We start from the raw sequence: 21177 nt of genomic DNA on the forward strand, positions 1-21177 counted from the left end.
CTCCAGTGGGAAAACATTTCCTTTTACAGTACTGTCCCAGGACACAGTGAGTTGACAATTAAAAACTGTCTGCAGGCAGGTATGAGGAAGAAAAGGTGGAGGTAGGAGTCTGTAGGCATGGCAGAGGGAGAAGAAATCAGGATGAGAACGCAAAAGCCAGGAGAACAAGAATGAGCAGGCTGAGGTCAGCAAAGACAAGAGCCCTGGAGCTCCCTCCCTCCTTGTACTTCCCCTGGACCGCGTCCCGTTCCTTCCTTCCTAAGGAAGGAACCCTCTTTCCTCTTTCCCTCTTTCAAGGGCCCCTCTTTCCCTCCCTTCTGTACCTTTGTGAGAAGAATCAGAGGAAGATGCTCCACACAATTACAGAAGGGCACCACCTTCCAGGCCTACAATCTCATTGCAGATGAGGAAAGTGAGGCCCACAGAGGGAACAAGTCTAAACCGTGGTTTTTAAATTGTGTGTTTTTAAGTGCTCTGGAACCTCTGTTCACAGGAAATCATCCAAGAAGTGTAAATCAATAAATCAGAGCCGAGCTGATGGGCAGCCTTGCCCCCAACCTCACCCTGAAGGGCCCCAGGGAGGCCCCTGGAGCAGTTTTAAATACTGGTATAAAGTGACAGACAAGCCTAGCCATGGGTCCTCCCCAAAGCCATGGCAATGGTCCTGTATTAACTATATTTTCTTCTTTTCTGTAATCTTGACACTTTGGCATCTGGGGCTTCTCCGGCTAGCAAATTCCTAGATACAGCAAACAACTCCCCTATGAGCACGCCTTTCAAATGCAGCCAACCTTCTACACGCAGAGCTATACCCCCCAACCACCTCCTGTATCAGGCTCTCACAGGGCTCCTCCACTCCAGGCCAATATCTCCCTGTCCTAATCATCCCTAGGGGCAGCCCCTGCGCCCTAGCGCTGGTCAAAAGTATTCCAACTTGCCAATCATAAACCCACTTACCCTGCCTGGCCTGTTCCTTCCCTTGAAAAGCACAATAAGTCTCCCACCCAAGCTTTCCCCTCACGCCCCCCGCCTCCTAAGGACCCTGGTGCTTCCCAAACCCCACCCCACCCCCACCATGGCAGGGCCCTCCTCCTGGAGACTGTGAGTAACAAACTCTTCTCAACAGCAGTCCTCTTCCAGTCTGCTGGCCTCACCACTCTTGGAAAATGATGAAACTTACATTTTTAAACAGACCCATTCTTAGAAGCAAACATTATCCCCAGCAATCTTAGAATGTGAATCAGAAAATTCACATCCAGAGGATGCCACAACTTTGGAAAAAGCCTAATCAGGGAGGTGTCTCCTGGATAACTTTCAAAGGTGGGTAGAGAAGGGACCAAAAATGAGGGAGGAGGTACATGGCCTGGCGCCACAGAAAAGGACAGGATGGCCAGTAGGAAGATCCTGGCAAGAAGGCGGGAGGCAGAGAGGTACCAAGGCAAGTGTGCCTTTGGGAAGAGACAGAAAGAAAACGGGACCGGGGCGCGAGACCCGGCGGCATCAGGCAGGGCAGGCTTCAGCCATCCAGCTCCTCCTTGACGGTGATGCGCAGGGGGCAGATGCGCAGCGGCTCGGGGGGCCCGTCCCCCCGTGAGCCGCCCAGGTAGAAGTAGGGCCGTACCTCCCCGAAGCGGGCGTGGAAGGTGTACAGGTGGCAGTGGCGCTCCGCGTCGTAGAAGGACAGCTCACCCTCCTCGCACTCCAACTCCACGCGCAGGCGGCGCGGGATGGCGGGGACCAGGGGCGATGTGGCGGGGTCCGAGGTCACGCAGTGGTCGCCGTCCACGCCCTGTGTGCGGCACACGTACCAGAAGCCCGAGCGCGTGTCGTGGTAGCAGCTGTGCGAGTGGCCCTCGGCGCCCGCGTCCTGGCGCATCCGCACCACGCCCACGCGCCAGCTCGGCAGTGCCCCCAGGTCCACCTCCCAGGCGTGCGAGCCCTGCGACAAGACGCAGGAGCCCAGCAGGCAGGGTGCCGATGAGAAGCGCTCCGGATTCTCGACCTGGACCCGGTAGCCGTGGTTGGTGACACTGGTGAGGTCGTCTGACACGGACAGCCAGCCAGCCGCAGTGTTGGGATCAAAGCTGAAAGGCACTGGGTGGGCAGTGGGAAGAGAGTGGGTGAAATCAGCAAACCTGACAGCCCGCCCTGCTGTCAGGCCAGCCTGATGCCTCCGGTCCCCCTAAACTGACAGACTGTGTCCCACTGGGCCCAGTGCATGGAGGCGGCTGCCCTGGGCTGAGGGGTGGTGTTATGGGTTGAAATGTGCCCTGCAAAAAAGCTATGTTCAAGTCTTAACCCCGTATCTCAGGAGGTGACCTTATTTGAGAATGGGATTGTTGCAGATGTAAGTATTTAAGATGAGATCAGACTGGAGTAGAGGGGGCCTTTAATCCAGTATGAATGTTGTCCTTATAAAAGAGGAGAAGAGACATAGACACATAATGGGGAAAAGCCCTGTGATATTGGAGGCACAGGTCGAAGTGCTGCAGCCACCAGCCAAGGTCTGACAGCAAATACCAAAAGGTAGGAAGCGGCAGAGAAGGATCCTCCCCTACAGGTTTCAGAGGGAGCACGGCCCTGCTGACACCTTGGCTTTGGACTTCAAGCCTCCAGAAGAATACATTTCTGCCATTTTAAAGCGTCTAGTCTTTGTCCCTTGTTCGGACAGCCACAGGAAGCCAATGTAGGCAGGGATCCTGACCCTGACACGATGCCTGTGACATCTAACAAAAGCACGTAACATGCCCCTGGGTTACTGACATTTCTCCCTGTAAAATCACGTTCAGACTGCTACTCCAAAAGTATCAAGAGACTGGGTGGCTTAAACAACAGAACTATATTTCTCACAGTTCTGGAGGCTGGAATTCAGAGACCAGGGTACCAGCATGCTCAGTTGCTGGTGAGGGCCCTCTTTGGTTTATAGATGGCTACCTTCTTGCTGTGTCCTTACACAGGGGAGGGAGAGAGAGAGAGGAAGCCAACTCTCTTGTGTCTCTTCTTAAAAGGGCACTAACCCCATCACGGGGCCCCACCCTCATGACCTCTTCTAACCCTAATCACCTCCCAAAGGCCCTGTTTGCAAATTCCAAATGGAATTTGCAAATGGAGGTTAGGGCTTCAACATATGAATTTGGAGGGCGGGGGGACATATAAACATTCAGTCCACAGCACATGATATAGTGACTCATGTGGGCTGGAATCACCTTGGAGAGGTGCCCCTGAACTGAGGAACTCTTTCATTATATTATATATACAATACGTTTCGGAATAGAAAGGGAAGTCAGTTGCTCTTTCTGAAGAGGTGGCCAAGAGTCAGGACCCAAAAAGGAAGGGTTCGGCCAGGAGGGGTTTGAGCAGTGGGGCAAGAAGGGGAGCAGGGCACGGGGCTTGAATGAAAGAGGACCAGTGGGGGGAGGAGGAGGAGGGGTGGGAAGCTGGAAGGAGTGAGTTCAGCTGGCTCTCTGCCTTGCATGACCTCCCCCCCGCTCTTACACCCGCCTGGGCCCCTCTCACCAGATTCGACACACACGAGCATCTTCCTCCAGACTCGGTACTGCAGGGAGTCCAGGTACTTGCAAACGTCGATCAGCATACCAGGCTGGACAGGCTCTGGCTCCATCGTGCAGAAGAGGCTGGGAAAGGAAAATTGGGCCTGGTGTGCTGGGCCAGGGCCATGCATCCTGGGACCTAACTGGGTCAGCTGGAAATAGGATCCCTTGCCTCAGGCCTAGACTCCCTGGCCATCTTACTCAATACAAGAGGAGCCAACTGGGCAGCTCACACCCCTTCAGGACTCAGTACTTGAGCCCATCCTGCCCCCACTGGGATAAATATAAATAGGAGGTTCTCAGACATGCATGTGGGCAGAAATCACACGTACACATCAGCTCACAGGGTATATGAGTTGGAAGGCACCTTAAGGGTCCTCTAGTCCCACATTTTGAAGGGGTCACTGGCCTTTGCTTCAACATCTCAGGGAACTCACTACTGCCCAAAGCATCTTTGTACGGCTCTGACGGGGACACATTTCTTCCGTATTCATCCCTGTGAACTCTACAACCATCAACACAAACCAGCATGTCCTGAGGCTCTCAGAGGCAGGGGGCCGGCCCCCAGAGAACTACAGTCCCCGTGCACGACGGCACTCTCTCCCCACACAGGGAATGGTCACGTTGCACACTCAGGAAAACAACACTGCACCAGTGCAAATCAGAAGTGGGTGCCTTGAAAGAGGGCTCTCCACCTGGTCAGTCCCCCTGCTCCCTCTGTATTGCACCCAGCCAGCCTCATTACATGCCTGGCCCTGGAGCCATGGGAGTTTGCACCCCTGGTATTTCTGCTGACTCCTCCCCTCCCCTCTACCAGCCTTGGCAACTTACCGGCGTTTTCGGCTCTTGTGTTTCTGAAAAAGAAAAAAACAGAGACACAAACAGAGACACAGAGAAAACATGAGTTTCTGACCTCAAAAGGAGCCATACATCCCATGTTCATGGATTGAAAGACTTAATATTGTTAAGATGGCAATACCCGCCCCAAACTGATCTACAGATTCAATGCAATTCCTAGCAAAATAACAGCTGGTTTCTTTGCAGAAACTGATAAGCTGATACTAAAATTGATATGAAATTCAAGGGACTCAGAAGAGCCAAAACAATCCTGGAAAAGAAGGACAAAGTTGGTGGCTCACACTTTCTGGTTTCAAAACTTATTAAAAGTTACTACTCGGCCATAAAAAAAGAATAAAATTTTGGCATTTGCAACAACAGTATCATGCTAAGTGAAATAAGTCAGGGAAAGACAAATACTATATGTTACTACTTATATGTGGAATATAAAAAAAAATTAAACAAACAAATGAATATAATAAAACAGAAACAGACTCACAGATATAGAGAACAAGCTAGTGGTTATCAGTAGGGAAGGGGAAGAGGGGAGGGGCAAGATAAGGAGAGGGGATGAAAAGACACAAACTCCTATGTACAAAATAAATAGGCTACAAGGATATATTTACAGCACAGGGAATATAGCCGATATTTTATAATAACTTTAAATGGAATATAAATCTATAAAAATTTTGAATCACTATACTGAACACCTGAAACTAATATAATATTGTAAATCAACTATACCTCAATTTAAAAAAAACCTCATTAAAAGCAACACTAAACAAGATGGTGTGCTACTAACATAAGGACATATAGATCAATGGACACTGAAAGTCTAGAAATAAACCCTCATATTTACTGTCAGCTGGTTATCAACATGGGTGCCAAGACCATTCAATGAGAAAAGAAAGGTCTTTAACAAATGGTGCTGGGACAATTGGGTATCCACATGCAAAAGGCTGGATTCCCACCTTGTACCATATACAAAAATTAGCTCAAAATGGATCAGACTTAAATGTAGAGACAAGACTATAAAACTCATGACCTTGGATCAGGCTATGGTTTCTTAGATATGACACCAAAAGCGCAAACAGCAAAAGAAAACAGATAAATAGGACTTCAGCAAAATGGAAAACTTTTGTGCTTCAAAGGACGTCATCAAGAAAGTGAAAAGATAACCTACAGAATGGCAACTTTCCATAAATCTAGAGAAGCCGCACATAAAAAATTATTTAAAAAGCACTCCACTGTATCAAGAAGGAGTCAAGAGAGAAGAAACAAAAAATGAGAGAGGGGCCTCCCTGGTGGCGCAGTGGTTGGGAGTCCGCCTGCCGATGCGGGGGACACGGGTTCGTGCCCCGGTCTGGGAGGATCCCACGTGCCGCGGAGCGGCTGGGCCCGTGGGCCATGGCCGCTGGGCCTGCGCGTCTGGAGCCTGTGCTCCGCGGTGGGAGAGGCCACAGCAGTGAGAGGCCCGCGTACCGCAAAAAAAAAAAAAAAAAAAAAAAAAAAAAAATGAGAGAGGAAGAATAAGTGCAAGAGAGGAAGGGAGAGGGAGGAGGAGGGAAGGAGAGAGGCAGAGAGGAGTGGAGAGGCCCTCAAGGTCTTGATTAAAAGCTCCTACGAAAAAAAAAAAAAAACTCCTACACCTCCTGACACAAGCCAAGCATCTCATCTGGAAGCTCCTCCAACCTGGGGTCCGGAAGCTATGGGAAGGCTGGGTCGGCCAGGGCCGCTGGCCTCAGGCTCCCCGCTGGCCCCTGAACGTCTGGTCCCTGTCACTGACTCTGGACGTTGAGCTCCTCACCATGAGAAAGGAAACGTCATCCTCCTTCATCTCCATCTGCAGCCGCTCAATCTCATGGGCCAGGGCCTCCGTGTCTTCTGCCAGCCGCTTCATCTTCTCCTCGGCCAGAAGCTGCTTCTGCCTGGCCTCCTCGGCCATGGCATCCAGGATGGCCTGCTCCTCCACTCTCAAGAACTCTCGAAGCTTGTCAAACTCCTGCCGGATTCGCCCTTCCAGCCAGGAAGCCTCCACCTGCAGCAGAGGGCGGGAGGGGGCCTCAGCCACCACATCTGGCTCCCAGATGTTTAGCAAAGGAACTCCATTTTTCAGGAGGAATCACATGCAAAACCTCGAAAGACAAAATATACATGCAGCTTTCTTAGCACGAATTTGTAAGTTTAAAATAAGTCAAACAGCCTAACGAGGTTGTTTTGATACATGAAAAATCAAATCACCGCTTATAGATGACAACTGTAGTCCTATAAATTCCTCAGCAATACTCTGTACCTGTATAGGTTGTGCAATAGTGAGGGAAGCCCTGAATCACAGAAGTGAACTGTTGCAAACAGCAAAGATTTAAAAAAATTATTTGCCTTCCAGGGAGTTCCCTGGATGTCCAGTGGTTAAGACTCCGCACTTCCACTGCAGGGGGCAGGGGTTCAATCCCTGGTCAGGGAACTAAGATCCTGCATGCAGCGCCGCATGGCCAAAATAAGTAAATAAAATAAAATCCAATGTCTAATTGTTTAAAACAAATTATTTGCCTTCCAATATTAGGACCTCAAATTTGATAGAGAGGCTTACCAAAAAAATAGTAGGAAGTTTTTATCTTAAAACTGAATCATTAATAACATGCACACTCCTAATCATAACTATGAAAAGCATTTAAAGTAAGTTAAAACAAAACCATAAACATACTCAAAGAAAAAGCAGAGACCTATTTCTCATCTTGGAATGAGAAAGACCTTTCTTATCATGATATGAAATTGAGAAGCCTCAAAGAACGAATGAGATAATTGGATACATATAAAAATAAGAAGTTTTACATGGCAAGAGACTAAATACATAAGTACAATTCCATGACAAATTTTGGAAAAACAACTCGAATTGTGTGCTCTAGCAATGGCAGGTTAGTAACCCACATATTTGAACTGAAAATTCAATATATGTTTATGGCTCTGATAATACGATGACAAAATGATTCATTGAAAAAGGGAAAATGACCAAAAAAAGGGGGGAAATGAGTTTTTGAAAAAGGACGAACTAGGAAAAATACTTCCAACCTATATGGTAGATTATTATTATTCTTCATAATAGTGTTCTTATGAACACGCAAGGAGAAAAGACAAGCATTCCAAGAAAAAGAATGTGAACTTCACAGAAGAAATGCAAATGGCTGTTATACTTGTGAAAGGATGTACACACTTATTAATAAACAAAGAAATGCATATGAGGAGAGATGGCGCTGTTGAAATATCAGGTAAAAAGACTGATAACGTATAGAGGGAGAGAGTGAAATCCGGGATGATTCTTATCATACCAGATGATGAAAAACAGAGTAGACAGGAAAAACCAGCCAGTGTAAATTCAGCTCCAGCCACTCCCATGCTGGCAGTGGCAGCCCCTCAATAAAGAGGTAAACACAAAACTTTCATTTTTCATCCACCTGGACTGACTGGCTTTAGAGGAAAAGCATTAATGAAGCTGGAATCCTGGACTTTTCACACCTGGCCTCCTGAGAATTCCACAGTGCCTGGGATGGACAGACAGCAGCTGTCACTTGGACACATGGACACTCCCTAGGTGTCCCCACCGCACCTTGCACCAGGCCAGCCAGGCACACGGCACAGGCCGAGCTTGGGAGGAGATGAAGCTGAGGGGCAGGCGGAGGCTGGATGAGGCCCTTGGATGGTGAGGAGTCTGGACTGTGCCACGGGTGCCATGGAAACCACTGGACAGTTTTAAGCAGAGGAGTGACACAATCGATCTATCTTTAGAAAAGATCAGCCCACTCCAGGGAGTGTGGACTGCAGGACAAGAGTGGAAGTACGGGGCCCGGGTAGGAGGCCAGGGAAAAAACAATGGGGACCTGGACCAGGATGGTGGCAGTGCAGCACGACTGTCAACGGACGGATGCATTCTGGAGACCATGGACGTGGGGAGTGAGAATGAGGGTGCCGCTGGCTTGAGCGGCCGGGCAAGCGGTGCAGCGTGGCACGTGCTGTCAGCCTGAAACCACAGGGCAGGTGGTGCAGGGGGCTGTTGAAGCTGCTCCATGGCTGCTGGCATGGTGTCTGAAGAGCCCACGCAGCCACAACCGGCATCCGAGGGCAAGGCTGTGTGAGGCCATCAGGGATGGCAAAGGCCGACCCTGTGGGCAGCAGCATGGCCAGGGCCGGCCCACCTGCACCTCTCCCCGCAGCAACCCCGGGTGTCCCCGTCGCCCCGTTCAGCCCCAGCGTCACTCACCTGATTGTGCTTGGCGATGGCCTCGTAGGAGCGCCGCATGGCCCAGAAGGCCTTGGCTTTCTCCCGCAGTGCGTGTTCCATGTTCCTGCACTTGGCCTGCCGTGAGGGGCGAGAAGGAGGCAAGGAGGCAGGTTAGGGTGGAGGCCAGGCAGGGATGCAGCACGCCACATCACAGCGGGAGTTGCACATCACCGTGGGTACCACTCGACCACATTTACTGCACCCGGTCCGGCCACGTGCTGTGGGACACAGCTGGAAAAGCACAGCCCTGACCTTGAACCGGATGGGGTACAGCATAAAGAGCCTCAGATAGCCTCTAACCCAGTCCCTTCGTTTATACCTGATACAGATGGAGAGACAGGGTGAGGAGGTAAAGGGACCTGTTCCCTCCCACACTGGTCACGGGACAGCACAGAAGGCATCCCGCTTGGCCTAAAGCTGGTGAAGGCTGGGCCATGAACCCGAGCTGTGGGCCCGATGGTAAAGACAATGTCCTCACAGGCTCCCTTGGTGACTTTCTGAACTGGACTGGTCTGCAGTCACGAAAGAATAGGCCTGATAGTGGGGATGACCCAGTTCTTCCCACAGGGCCTTATCTAAACTGCAGTCTTCCCTTGGTATCCATAGGGTATTGGTTCCAGGATCCCCATGGATACTGAAATCCAAGGATGTTCAAGTCCCTTATATAAAAATGGTGTCGTATTTGTATAAAATGCTATGTAAGTAGTTGTAAGTACAATGTAAATGCTATGTAAATAGTTGCCAGAGTGGCAAATTCAAGTTGTTTTTTGGAACTTTCTGGATTTCCCCCCCCCGAATATCTTTGATCTCCCATTGGTTGAATCCACAGATGTGGAACCTGTAACTACAGAGGGGCTACTGTACACGTCTCCCCGCATCCCTGCCTTATCCTGATATTCTAGTAGTGCTTGGATCGTGTGAAAGACTTTAATCAGCAGATTCAAATACTTCTTGCTTAGTTTTTGTTTTATAAATTTAACCTCTGCTCTGATCTCCCTGGGCTCCTAGAGGAACCACTGCTGGTTTTAGGTTGGATTCTGACCTTTTGTATCCCAGGCCTAGCATTTTCTCTCCATCTTTATCCTTTTCCCTCTACATTCTGAAAAAGCCTCACAAGTTTTCTCTTTGGAAAAATAACAATTCTAACAACAATAATTATAAATGACTACTATTTATTGAGCATTTACTATGTGCCAGGGACTTTGCTAATTACTTTACACATTACGTCACTTAATCATCACATTATTCCTATTAGTAATTTTATCAGCCCGCTTTTACCGATGAAAAAACTGAAGCACAGAAAGGGGAAGTGACTAGCCCAAGGGCACACGGCTAGTTCATGGCAGAGCAAGGATGAGAACCTAAACAGTGGTGGCAGGCAGCCTCTAAGATCGTTCCCAGTGATCCCTCCTGTGAGATAAGAAAGTTTGTTGTTTTAAGATGCCAAATTTGAGGCTAATTTGTTATGAGTGATAAATACAGATTTGTCCTCGAAAGCCTCATCCCCACCTGGGCCTGATGTAGATGGCGAGATTCTGGACTTCAAGCTGATGCTGTAATGGGACAAGATGCTTGGGAATCTTGGGAGGGGGTGAACATACTCTGCATGTGGGAGGGACATCCATCATTGGAGCCAGAGCACAGATTGAAGGAGACAGCCTCTAAAATGGCCCCAATGATCCCACCTCCCTGTACTCATGCCCTGGTGGAATCCCCTCCCTGTGGGCTGGATCTAGTGACTCGCTTCTAACCAACAGAATATGGCAAAAGTGATGGGACATGAACCGAGGTGACAAAAAGTCTGCACACACCCCTTTCTTGCCCTCCCGTGCTTGCTCCCTTGCATGGAAGTGATCCACCCTCTGGAGCAGCCCATGGGGCTAGGAACTGAGGGTATCCAACCAACAGCCGCAAGGACCCGAATCCTGCCACCAACCACACAAGTGAGCCTGAGTGGGGATCCTGGCTTTCTTGGGCCTTCAGATGAGATTGTAGCCCCGACCAACACTGCAGCATCATGAGACCCTGAGGCAGAAACAACCAGTCAGGTCACGCCAGATTCCTGACCTACAGAAACCATGACATAATAGACATTTTTGTTTTAAGCCGCTATGATTGGGGCAATTTGTTACACAGCACTAGATAACTAGCCCATCTGTCCTGCTCCACAGTCCATTCTTTTAACCACTCTTCTACGGAAAATAAACAATGATTTCTTTTTCTGCAGCTTTTGTTTTCTATTCATTCTAGTCATGTTTATGTTCTTCTTGACAATATTTAACAGATTTTTTAAAAATACTGTTTTCCGTAGCATATCACCTCTAAGGTGTGTCTCGTCAACAGCAAAATAACATTAGCATGAGCGTCCCACAAAACCACTGAAATATCATCCCAATGTGTTATTTTGTGGGACGAAATGTTTTGTTGCAAAGTTATGTAATAGGGTCCCCAAAGACAATTCCACGATTTGCCAAAGAAGTGTGAATGACAGGAGCGAAGCAAGTCACATTATCCAGGGGCATGCTGGCCCCAAACAACACGGCCCAACCTTCTGCCCTTCAACCTTCAGTCCGGGATTTATGGGGTAATGAAGATGGGAGGGGGGTGACAGTCCCTTGTCCTTCCCAAACTTTTCAAACACTTGGAGAGTTTTGCTTTAATTCAGCAAATCCCAACCCTAAATAAAATGTGCCCTTCTCTGAGATGCTAGCTGGTGAGACCCACCAATGATTATATTACCACCAGCAAGCAGTTATTATTGAGCATGTACTATGCACAAGGCACTAAATTAGGTACTTTACAAACATCATTCTATTGAATTCTTACATTTTTGCAAGGTAGGCGCTATATTGCTAATATATAGAAGAGAAAAGGCGGCCCAGGAAAGTTAAGTAAATTGCCAAAATTATAGTTAGCAGCAGAACCACGATCTGTCTGCAGAACTGACCAAGAATAAAGGCCACAGTCTTAACCACAAGACTACCCGCCCTATTTCATTCAGGGAGCTACTACTATGTTGTCTAGTTGTCTTTTGTGTTTCCAAATGTGTCATCTTATTTCCAAATCTGTTGACATCAAACATGTCAGTTTCTTTAGTTCTGGAGAATAAACTCTTATAGTTCTGGCCATACTTTGCCCAATTCCTTAAACAACCTAGCATGTGAATGAAATTTTCCTCCCATAAATGTCAAATTAAACAATGCATCTTTAAAACTTATGGAAAATCAAAAACTGGAAATGACCCAAATGTCCATCAGCAAGAGATGGGTGAGTAAATTATGGTATATTCATACAATGGAAAGCTACTTAGCAGTAAAAAAAGGAGCAAACTACTGATACACATAACATAGGTGAACCAAAAGGTATATGTATATACTACGCTGGAGGAGAGTACACAGTATCATTCCATTTATGTGAAGTTGAAGATCAGGCAACACTAATCCAAGGTGATAAATCAGAAAGTGGTTGCCTCTTGGTGGAAGACTGACTGGGAAGAAGGAGGGACCCCTCCAGGGTGATGGAGATGTTCTCTACTTCGTTTGCAGTGGCAGGTATAGGGTGTGTGTAATAGAACTCATCCAACTGAACATTTAAGATCTATGCATCTAACTGTATGTAAGTTATACCTCAAATTTTTAAAAGCCTATAAAATGAAAACTTTAGAAGTTTTAACTTTTTCTTATAAATTACCAAGAGCTTAATGAGAGGAAATTCCTTCCTTTTCACTCCAATTTTTTTTTTTTTTTTTTTGGCCCTGCTGTGTAGCTTGCGGGATCTTAGTTCCCCTACCAGGGATGGAACCCTGACCCACAGCAGTGAAAGCGCCGAGTCCTAACCCCTGGACTGCCAGGGAATTAATTCCCTTTTCTCTCCAATTTAATGAGTTACTTTGTACCTTTCCATCTCCTTTGTTGTTGTCACCAATTTATTTTCTTTGCATAAGACATAAACGTGCTATCTCTTAAATAATTATAAACTGAACACCCCTGTAACCACCACCCAGGACATGTCCCTTCTGAACCTTAATCCCTTTTTTCTGTCAGAGGAAACTCCTAATTTCTATGGTACTTCCTTGCTTTTCTTTAGAGTTATATTCGCTATGTATGATCCCTAACCTAAATAATACACTTTAGTTTTGCCTGGTTTTGAGCTTTATATTAATGGAATAAAACTATATATTCTTTTGTGTCTTGCTTCCTCTACATAACATAAAGTTTGTAGGATTCAAATACATAATTGTATGTAAGTTTACCCGTTCATCGTTGCATTGTAATTTATTTTATGAATACACCACAATCAGGTATCCATTCTGTTGTCAATGGATAGCTGGGTCATTTACAACTTCGAGTAATACAAATAGGATGAACATTCTTGTATAGGTCTCCTAGGGCACAGGTACACTGGTTCTTCTACAAAATATTTCCTGGGGGTAGAATTGCTGGGCCACTGGTACGTGTATCTTCAACTTTCGTAGATAAATGCTAAACGTTTTTCCAAAGCAGGTGTACCAATTTATACCACATGAGCAATGTGAATGAAAAATGTTTATTAATCATTTGGATCTTTATTTTTTAAATACCTGTTATTAAAATCTTTGACCCTTTTTCTATTGAGTTGCCTGCCATTTTCCTACTGGCATGTAAGAATTTATTATAAATACACAGTGTATGTCTTTTATGGGTTAAATGCATAACTAGTATCTCCTATTGTACCACTTATATTTCTTAATTTCAGTGTGATCCAATGTATCAGTGTTTTCCTCTGGAATTAGTGCTCGTTGGTTTTAAGAAATACCTCCCTACTCTGAGGTCATAAAGATAATCTCCTATATTATTTAAAGTTATAGCTTTCCTTTCACATTTGGGTCTAATGTGGATGCCTGAAGTTTATTTTGTGAATGGTGTGACCCAGTAGCTTGTTTGCTCCAAAAGCATTATTTAAGAATAAACTGGAAACTAATACAACATTGTAAATCAACTATATTTCAATAAATTTTTTTTTTTAATTTAAAAAAGAATACTACCATTCCCCTACTGGTCTGAAGGCCACCTCTGTCATACACCACACACAGATTTGTTTCTAGGTTCCCCAGTCTGTTTCCCTGGCCATCTGTTTATCCTTGTGCCAGTATCACAATCTTAACTTCTACAGCTACAATATAAACTGACATCTAATAAATATTTCCTAAGAATGCTTTGCAATTCTTGGCCCTTTGAGCTTGCATGTGAATTTTAAAATCAGCTTGTCAAAATCCACAAAATAATCATGTTGGGATTTTGATTGGGATAGAATTGACCCTACAGATCAGTTTGAGAATAACTGACATCTTTAAATACTGTCTTCTAATCTATGAATATGGTATATCTTCCCACTTAGTCTTCTTTGATGTCCCTCAACAAAGTTTTCTATTTTTCCCTGCCAGAGTTCTGCACACTTCTTGTTACATTTATTCCCAGATATCTGATTTTTTTAAAATACTATTGTAAATGGTTTTTAAAATTTTCAATTTGCTACTGATATAAATACAACTGTTAATCTTTATTTTACAAACCAGCATTCTGTCTAACTCATTTACATATTTATAATTTATCTATAGCACCTTTTTATTTTCTATGCAACAGAAATTTCTATGCAGATTCAATCATATTATCTGCATATAATGCCAGTGTTGTTTCCCTCTTTCCAAACCTTATGCCTTTATTCCTGACTTTATTTGCTAGGCTCTCCAATACAAACTTGGATAAAATTGGTCATAATAGGCATTCCTGCCTTCTTCTTGTTCTCAGTAAGAAAACTCTAAGTGTTTCACCATTAAATATGATATTTGCTATAAGTTTTTTGGTATTCTTAAGCAGTTTAATAAAGTTCCTTCTATTCCTAGTTTGCTAATTTTTTTTCAATCACAAAAGGATACTGAATTTAAGCAAATCAATTTTTTCATTTAATGATTTCATCATATTTAAGTGGCCCAGAATTGGATTTTGTTTTCTTATCCAGTCAGACAGCTTTTGTCATTTAACTGGAGTACTTAACATAATTACCAATATAATTGCATTTAAGTCCACCTTCTCGTTCTGTGCTATCTGTCCTGCTTGCTCGATACGTCTTTTTCTTCTCTTCCTTGTCTTTTTTTAGACTGTAGATTTTTTATTCCACTTTTTTCCCCTATATACATTTAGTGGTTAACCTACAAAATACTACAGGGAGAAAGTGCGATTTCAAATGAATCTAAACAATACACTTTTCATGTTTGCTTCTGATATTCTGATTTTAACACTAAACACACTTGGATCACAATTGGACCCACCATTCAGGGACCCGCATGTAGTCCAAGGAGTGCCTGAAATGACAGAGACTAGTGGGGGCTCTGGTGCAAAGGCTGGTCAGGACCAATAAGGGTCATCACTGCCCTGCGTGGAGCTAAGTGGCCCATGACACATCTGGAACATCACCCAGGGCCCAAGCCCAGCAAAAGCTCTGATTTTGGCTTCAATTATAACATTCAAGATGACTTAAATTATAAATACACACAAAATAGGAAGGTTTTATTTACACTAAAGGATTCAGAATGTGATTATATAGTCTACCAGGTGTTTTTAAAAACTACAATTTGATACCTTGAGCAGCAAATTTCAACTGCATATTTAATATCCTAAGGATTTTACAATATTGTTTTACCCAAAATATCCATTAACACAGGTGCTGTGTGATATAAAAGAAAAGGGGAAGGGTGCCAGTAAGAGAATATTATTTCCTGTCACAGCACCCTTTCAAGTACTTATCAAAGTGCTAGAGCTATGTGTGCAGCCAGCGTTGTCCAGCACAAGCCAGGTTCTCTGTCCTCTGAGGCCCTACATATACTGCTGCTTCTGACCGATTCCCACCTGCTTCACCCAACTATCCCAACGTGGTCTTGAAAACTAAGCTCAGGCCCTCTTCATTTCCTCCAGAAAGCCACCTCGGCCTCCCCAGTAGAGTTTAGTTGCCTCTCTGTGGACACCTCTGCCACTGAACTTCCTATTCAGCATCACCACTTCACTTTCCTGTAAAGGCTGCAGGCTTCCTGGGGGCAGGTCCTCTTGCCTGGTCCTCTCACCGAGCACAGTAGCGCTCCATAAACTGCAGACGGAAAATGAAGGCTTGCTCTGAAAAGGTAGAGACTGTTTCAACCACTGCACATCTCCAGGTCTCAGCACAAACTAGATGCTCAACTAACCACTTGCCCAGTTGACAAATACACTCGGCGTTGACGTTCTCTCCACTACAACCCATGGCCTCCTGGATCGAGAGCTCGGAGGCCTGATCTGTACCTTGTCCTTTTCACTGACCACTGGTGAGAACTTTGGCAAAAGCTCTTTGTCGGGCAGTCAGGCTCCAACCCTGAAAGATAAAGGCAAGAAAGTGCCCATGGTCTCTCAAATGCCACCATAAAAATGAAGTATGTAGTTTTCTCTGTACATGCTCACCTAGCCCATCACCAGAATTTTCTGGCATCTGTCTCCAGGTAGTGTCATTTTTCCTATGTATTTCAAACATTTGTTTTTCAGGCAGATTGAAATAGCAGCTAAGAGCTCTGGCACTTGGCCACCCAGGTTCAAATCCCAGCTCCTCCACTTAGTAGCGGGTGATCTTCAGCACGTTCCTTAACTTCTCGGTGCCTCAGTTTCCTCATCCGGATAGGAGGGATGAGAACACTACCTAGCTCAGAGGATGGCTGTGAGGATCCACGTTCAGTACTTATAAGAGTGCACCAGGCATGTGTTAGCTCGTTACTACTGAGCGTCACTTGGTCCCAGGTAACTTAACTCTCCTCCTGGTTTATTTTCCAGGTTTCTTAAATGGATGCAGAGATGCATCTGGGACAACTTGATCTCATTCAGATGCCCTTCTTCTCCAACTCCAATCCAGGCTCCCATTCTTCCTTTCCCCTTGGTAGTCAGTCCTCCTTAAGAAGCAGGTGTCTACCATGGCAACTAGAGCTAGGCCCCCTAACTCAGGAGCTCAATGGGCGGTACTCAGTAAGACCCCATCCTGCCCCTGGTCACAGGCCTTGCCAGGAGGCAATTAAACATCCTCCAGTACAACCTGGATCTGGGAAGGCCTGGCCCATAAGGAGAGATCCAGGATGAGGCTGAGCAGTTGGGAAAAGGGGAAAGGATTGGAAGGGGGAAGACTTAAGAGGTTTCTGGAATAAACCTCGATTAGGCTTGGCTAGACTGATTCTAAGGTAACCCCAGAAGGGGAAGAGGCTGGGTCTGGGGCAGGAAGAAGCTGGAGGGCAGAGAATGGCTGTCATATCAGTCTGGTGAGATGGAGAAGAAAGGGGTCTAGACAAGGAAGTTCTGAGGCCTGGGACCTGGTGGAGGTTCAGGGCTGGTTTGCTCTGAAGATGCAAGCCGGGCCAAACATCAGACTGGGAGTCAGGAGACCTGCGTTCTAATCCTAGAGGTACCGCTTTCACTGCCCGTGACTGACCATTGGTGTGATTAGTATTCGATCATGCCCACCTGACTCCAAGAATGCAGGGGTTTGAACCACACTGTCCTTTCCTGCACACACTGTGCCTGGCACAGAGCAGGCACTCAGTCCACACCTGTCGGCCCACTGACGATGGTTCTCATTCACACAAGCCTCTAAGGACCCACAACACAGAGGCGGCTGCCCTCACGGCTCCGGAACAGAGGGCCAGCAGGGACCAGAGCAGCTTCTATCAAAGTCCATGACCAGGGCTTCCCTGGTGGCGCAGTGGTTGAGAGTCCGCCTGCCGATGCAGGGGACGCGGGTTCGTGCCCCGGTCTGGGAGGATCCCACATGCCACGGAGCGGCTGCGCCCGTGAGCCATGGCCGCTGCGCCTGGGCGTCCGGAGCCTGTGCTCCGCAACGGGAGAGGCCACAACAGTGAGAGGCCCGTGTACCGCAAAAAAAAAAAAAAAAAAAAAAAAAAAAAAGTCCATGACCAGAGTAAGAGCAGAGCAAGGCCCCAGGTGAACTGTACAGTAAATGCTCTAACTCTGGACAAGTTGCTTAACCTCTGTGAGACTCAGTGTCATTGCCTGTAAAATGGGGAGAACAGTACCCACTTGTAGCAAGCTGAATAGCAGCCCCTCCAAAGATGTCCACATCCTAATCCCCAGAACCTGGCAATGTGTTACCTTACACGGCAAAAGGGATTCCGTAGATGTGATTAAAATATGGATTTTAAGATGGGGAGATTATCCTGGATTGTCTGCGGGGGCCCCCTGTAATCACAAGGGTCCTTACGATAGGGTGGCAGGGGGGTAGAGAAGACGATGGGACAACAGAAGCAGAAGTTGGAATGATGCACTTCAGAGATGAAGGAAGGGGCCTCCAAAAGCTGGACAAGGTAATGAAATAAATCCTCTCCTAGCCTCCAAAGGGCATGGAGCCAACACCTTGATGTCGGGACTTCTGACCTCCAGAGCCGTAAGCTAATAAATCTGTGCTGTGTTAAACCACAAAGTATGCGGCAATTTATTACAACAGCGAGAGGAAACTAAAACACAACCTCATGGGGTTTTTGTGAGGATTAAGTGTGTTGACAAGTAAACACTTAAGAGCACATGGTACCTAGTTTAGTGGTCAAAAAGTGTTGGCTGGTATGATTATTTTTGCTGGAGTCCCTCATACGGTTGCCAAAGTAATCTTTCGAATGTACACATCTCATCGCAAAGCCCCTGTGGGACAGCTTTCAGGGCTCCCCATCAGCCCCTTCTCACCTGTCCAGCCTTCCCACACTGTCCCCACCACCACCGCCTATCCACCCATGCAGAACGACAACTTGTCTATTTGCTGGCTGACGTCCCCACACTACAGTGCGAGCTCCATGGGGCAGGGGCTCTGGCTTACTGACTTCTGCAGCCTCAGCAACCAGGATAGGTCCTGGCGCACAGCTGTCTAACGCATGAGTGATGCCACCCAGCACCAGGCTGAGCACACTCCTCAGATCTTTCCGGACTGGACTCTTCACCCCCTCAGACATAGCCCTGAGTGCCCACTGGTCTGTCAGCATCATTCCTCTGTTTAAAACCCTCCAACTGCTCCCTACAGCCTTTAGAACAAAGGCCAAGACTGGGGCCTCCTGGCTCCTTTTGCAACTCCATCCTCATTCTCTCAGTGTCTGGAAAGTCACTGCTTCTGGACCCTTACGCATGCTGCTGCCTCTGCCTGAAATACCCTCCCTGACCCCCCTTCACCTGGCTAACCCCTCAGTCTCTGCTTGAAGCTCCTTGAAGGTATGAATTACTGTTTAGCTCGTGTCCTGCAGTATCCCCAGGGCCTAGCAGTACGAGGCATCTGCTGAATAAACAGAAAGATGTCATTAGACCATATGCACTTTGGGGCACCTGGCTCACTTATCTTGAATCCTGGCTTAGCTCAGCCCTGGGTTCTGCCTTAGTGCTCTTGGCCTTGACCCCTGCCCATCTTCCTGATCTATACTTCTGGCGGTCCCATGGTGATTCGTCATGACTCGATCCCTGGTGGCCCCCTACCTCAACCCCAGCCCCCAGAATGCCCAGCACTTACTTCAGCTATCCCAAATCAGGACCTGGCACTTCTACCAACGGAAATGAATGAGAAAAAGCACTGCTGTGGACCACTGTGACAGCAGTTACAGGCTTATCCCATTGCCGAGCTAGTGTAGGGTTCAAACAAGCATATTGATGACATTCCCCTTCCCTTGAACTTTGTCAAAATGTGTATGGAACTGTCAACTTTTGATATTTCTTAAGAAAGGCATTAAAGCAAACAAACTAAAACAGTGTCTGGAGACAGGCATTCTTATAGTGCCTCCTTTTCAATACACTCAGCTTCAGACTAGCAGAGCTGGGTTCTCCAAACTGTGGGTCTGACCTATGTATTAGTAGGTTTTAGTTGGTGATGAAATAAATTAATATTTTACACCCTGTGCAGTTTTTAAAATAAAACGACAGAAAATACCTGAGTACAATAGACATTTTCACAGAACTTTTGTTTCAGCTGATACAGACACCATACATGCATGTGGCAGTTCTGGGTCTCAATGAAAAAACATGTCTTACCATGTGCTAGCTGAGGTCAAAAAATCTGAAAACCTCTGAGATGGCTAATCCTTATTTCCTGATCATTCTTCCTTCCTCTGCCAAAAACTTCTCCATGTTAGTTTGCCCTAAAATTGTTCCTTACCTTATTTATAGCCACTGGAACTCTAGGGGGATGCTGAGAGAGTGATCCAGAAGGGACCAGCTGGCCAGGGCCAGGGCCAGGGCCAGGGCCAGAGGCCTCCCCACAGCTACACAATACAGGGCTCCAGCCCGGGAAGGAGGGGAAAGATGTGGGGAGATCTAAAAGGCTCCACATCTTTGGCCAGGTCTTGGGGTCCTGCACCTCCACCCTGAGTGTGCCAAGTTCCAGGGTTGCGGGCTTACCCACACCTGTGCTTCTAAAAGTGGCATGGGCCACACACCTGTGGTAGAAAGGGTGCACGGCCTCAGCCCTTCAGAGGTGGTGGGGCAGGGGAGCTGTCTTGAGAACATCCTGTAACCCCAGTTCTCACACTTCCTGTTGACATTCTCTCTCCTTCCATCTCAGGCCCCTGGGCCGGCCTTGATGAAGAAGGCAGCCTCTGTATGTTACCAGCGGCAGGGAGTGGGGGTCCCGAGGAGGCACCAGCAAGCTGGCAGGGGGAAGAGGGGCGGGACCGGGCACACCAGCTCTGGCAGGCTGGAGTGCAGGAGCAGCGGGGTCAGGGTGCTGGGTTCCAGTCCACGTGCGCGCTCGGCCACCTCCAGCACGCGTCCGCGCTTACCCGAAAGTCGTGGGCAGTGTCCTTCACCGGCTGCACGCGGTGCCCCTGGTGCCGGGGGTCCGTCTGGCACGAGCAGCACAGCAGCTCCTTGTCGTCAAGACAGAAGAGGTTGAACTGGCCGCGGTGTAGGCGGCAGAGGCGCGGAGAGCGGTGGCCGGTCCAGCGCGCGCCCTCGGCCTCCTCGCGCAGCAGCTTCTCCACGAGGTTATTGAGGGTGTGGTTGGTGCGCAGGTCGGCGGGGGCCGCGCGGTCCTTGCACACCGGGCAGGTGGGTGCCACCTGCACCTCCCAGCAGCGGGTCACGCACCCGCGGCAGAAGTTGTGGCCGCAGCGCAGAGTCACGGCGTCACGGAAGGGGTCGTAGCAGACGGCGCAGAGCAGCTCCTCCTTGAAGGAGCGGGAAGGCCCGGGGGACAAGGCGGGCCCCGCTTCCATTGCCCCGGATACCGGATCCCGCGCCCGCAACTTTCGCTCCAGCCCCTCCCATCCGCCGCGCTGCTCCCGCGACCCTGCGGATGCCGGCGGTCAGCCCCTTCCACTCGGAGCACTGAGCGACAGCGGTGCCGGCCAATCGCGCTGGGCGCGCTCGGGAGGCTCCGCCCCAGTTCCGGTCGGCTCGGGAAACCCCGGAAGAGCGAGGTGGGCCCCGTATGCTCCGCAATCCCGGTCAGTCCTAGGCGAGCGAGTTTAGCCGGGAAAAAACACCC

The 21177-nt window shown here is 47.7% G+C and overlaps 1 protein-coding gene across 1 annotated transcript; it reads right to left on the reverse strand.

Moving 5' to 3' along the window:
• Positions 1-1121: 1121 nt before the first annotated feature.
• TRIM35 (tripartite motif containing 35) lies at positions 1122-20937 on the reverse strand. Its single transcript, XM_082842316.1, has 6 exons — positions 20471-20937; positions 8644-8739; positions 6196-6426; positions 4383-4405; positions 3517-3635; positions 1122-2094 (listed from the first exon to the last, which is right to left on the reverse strand). The coding sequence occupies exons 1-6, from the start codon at positions 20903-20905 to the stop codon at positions 1517-1519; spliced, it is 1482 nt and encodes a 493-aa protein (XP_082698442.1). The 5' UTR covers positions 20906-20937; the 3' UTR covers positions 1122-1516.
• Between the last annotated feature and the right edge of the window lie 240 nt (positions 20938-21177).

This window comes from Leucopleurus acutus (assembly GCF_964270905.1).
Source record: "Leucopleurus acutus genome assembly, chromosome: 7".
NCBI classification, from domain to species: domain Eukaryota; kingdom Metazoa; phylum Chordata; class Mammalia; order Artiodactyla; family Delphinidae; genus Leucopleurus; species Leucopleurus acutus.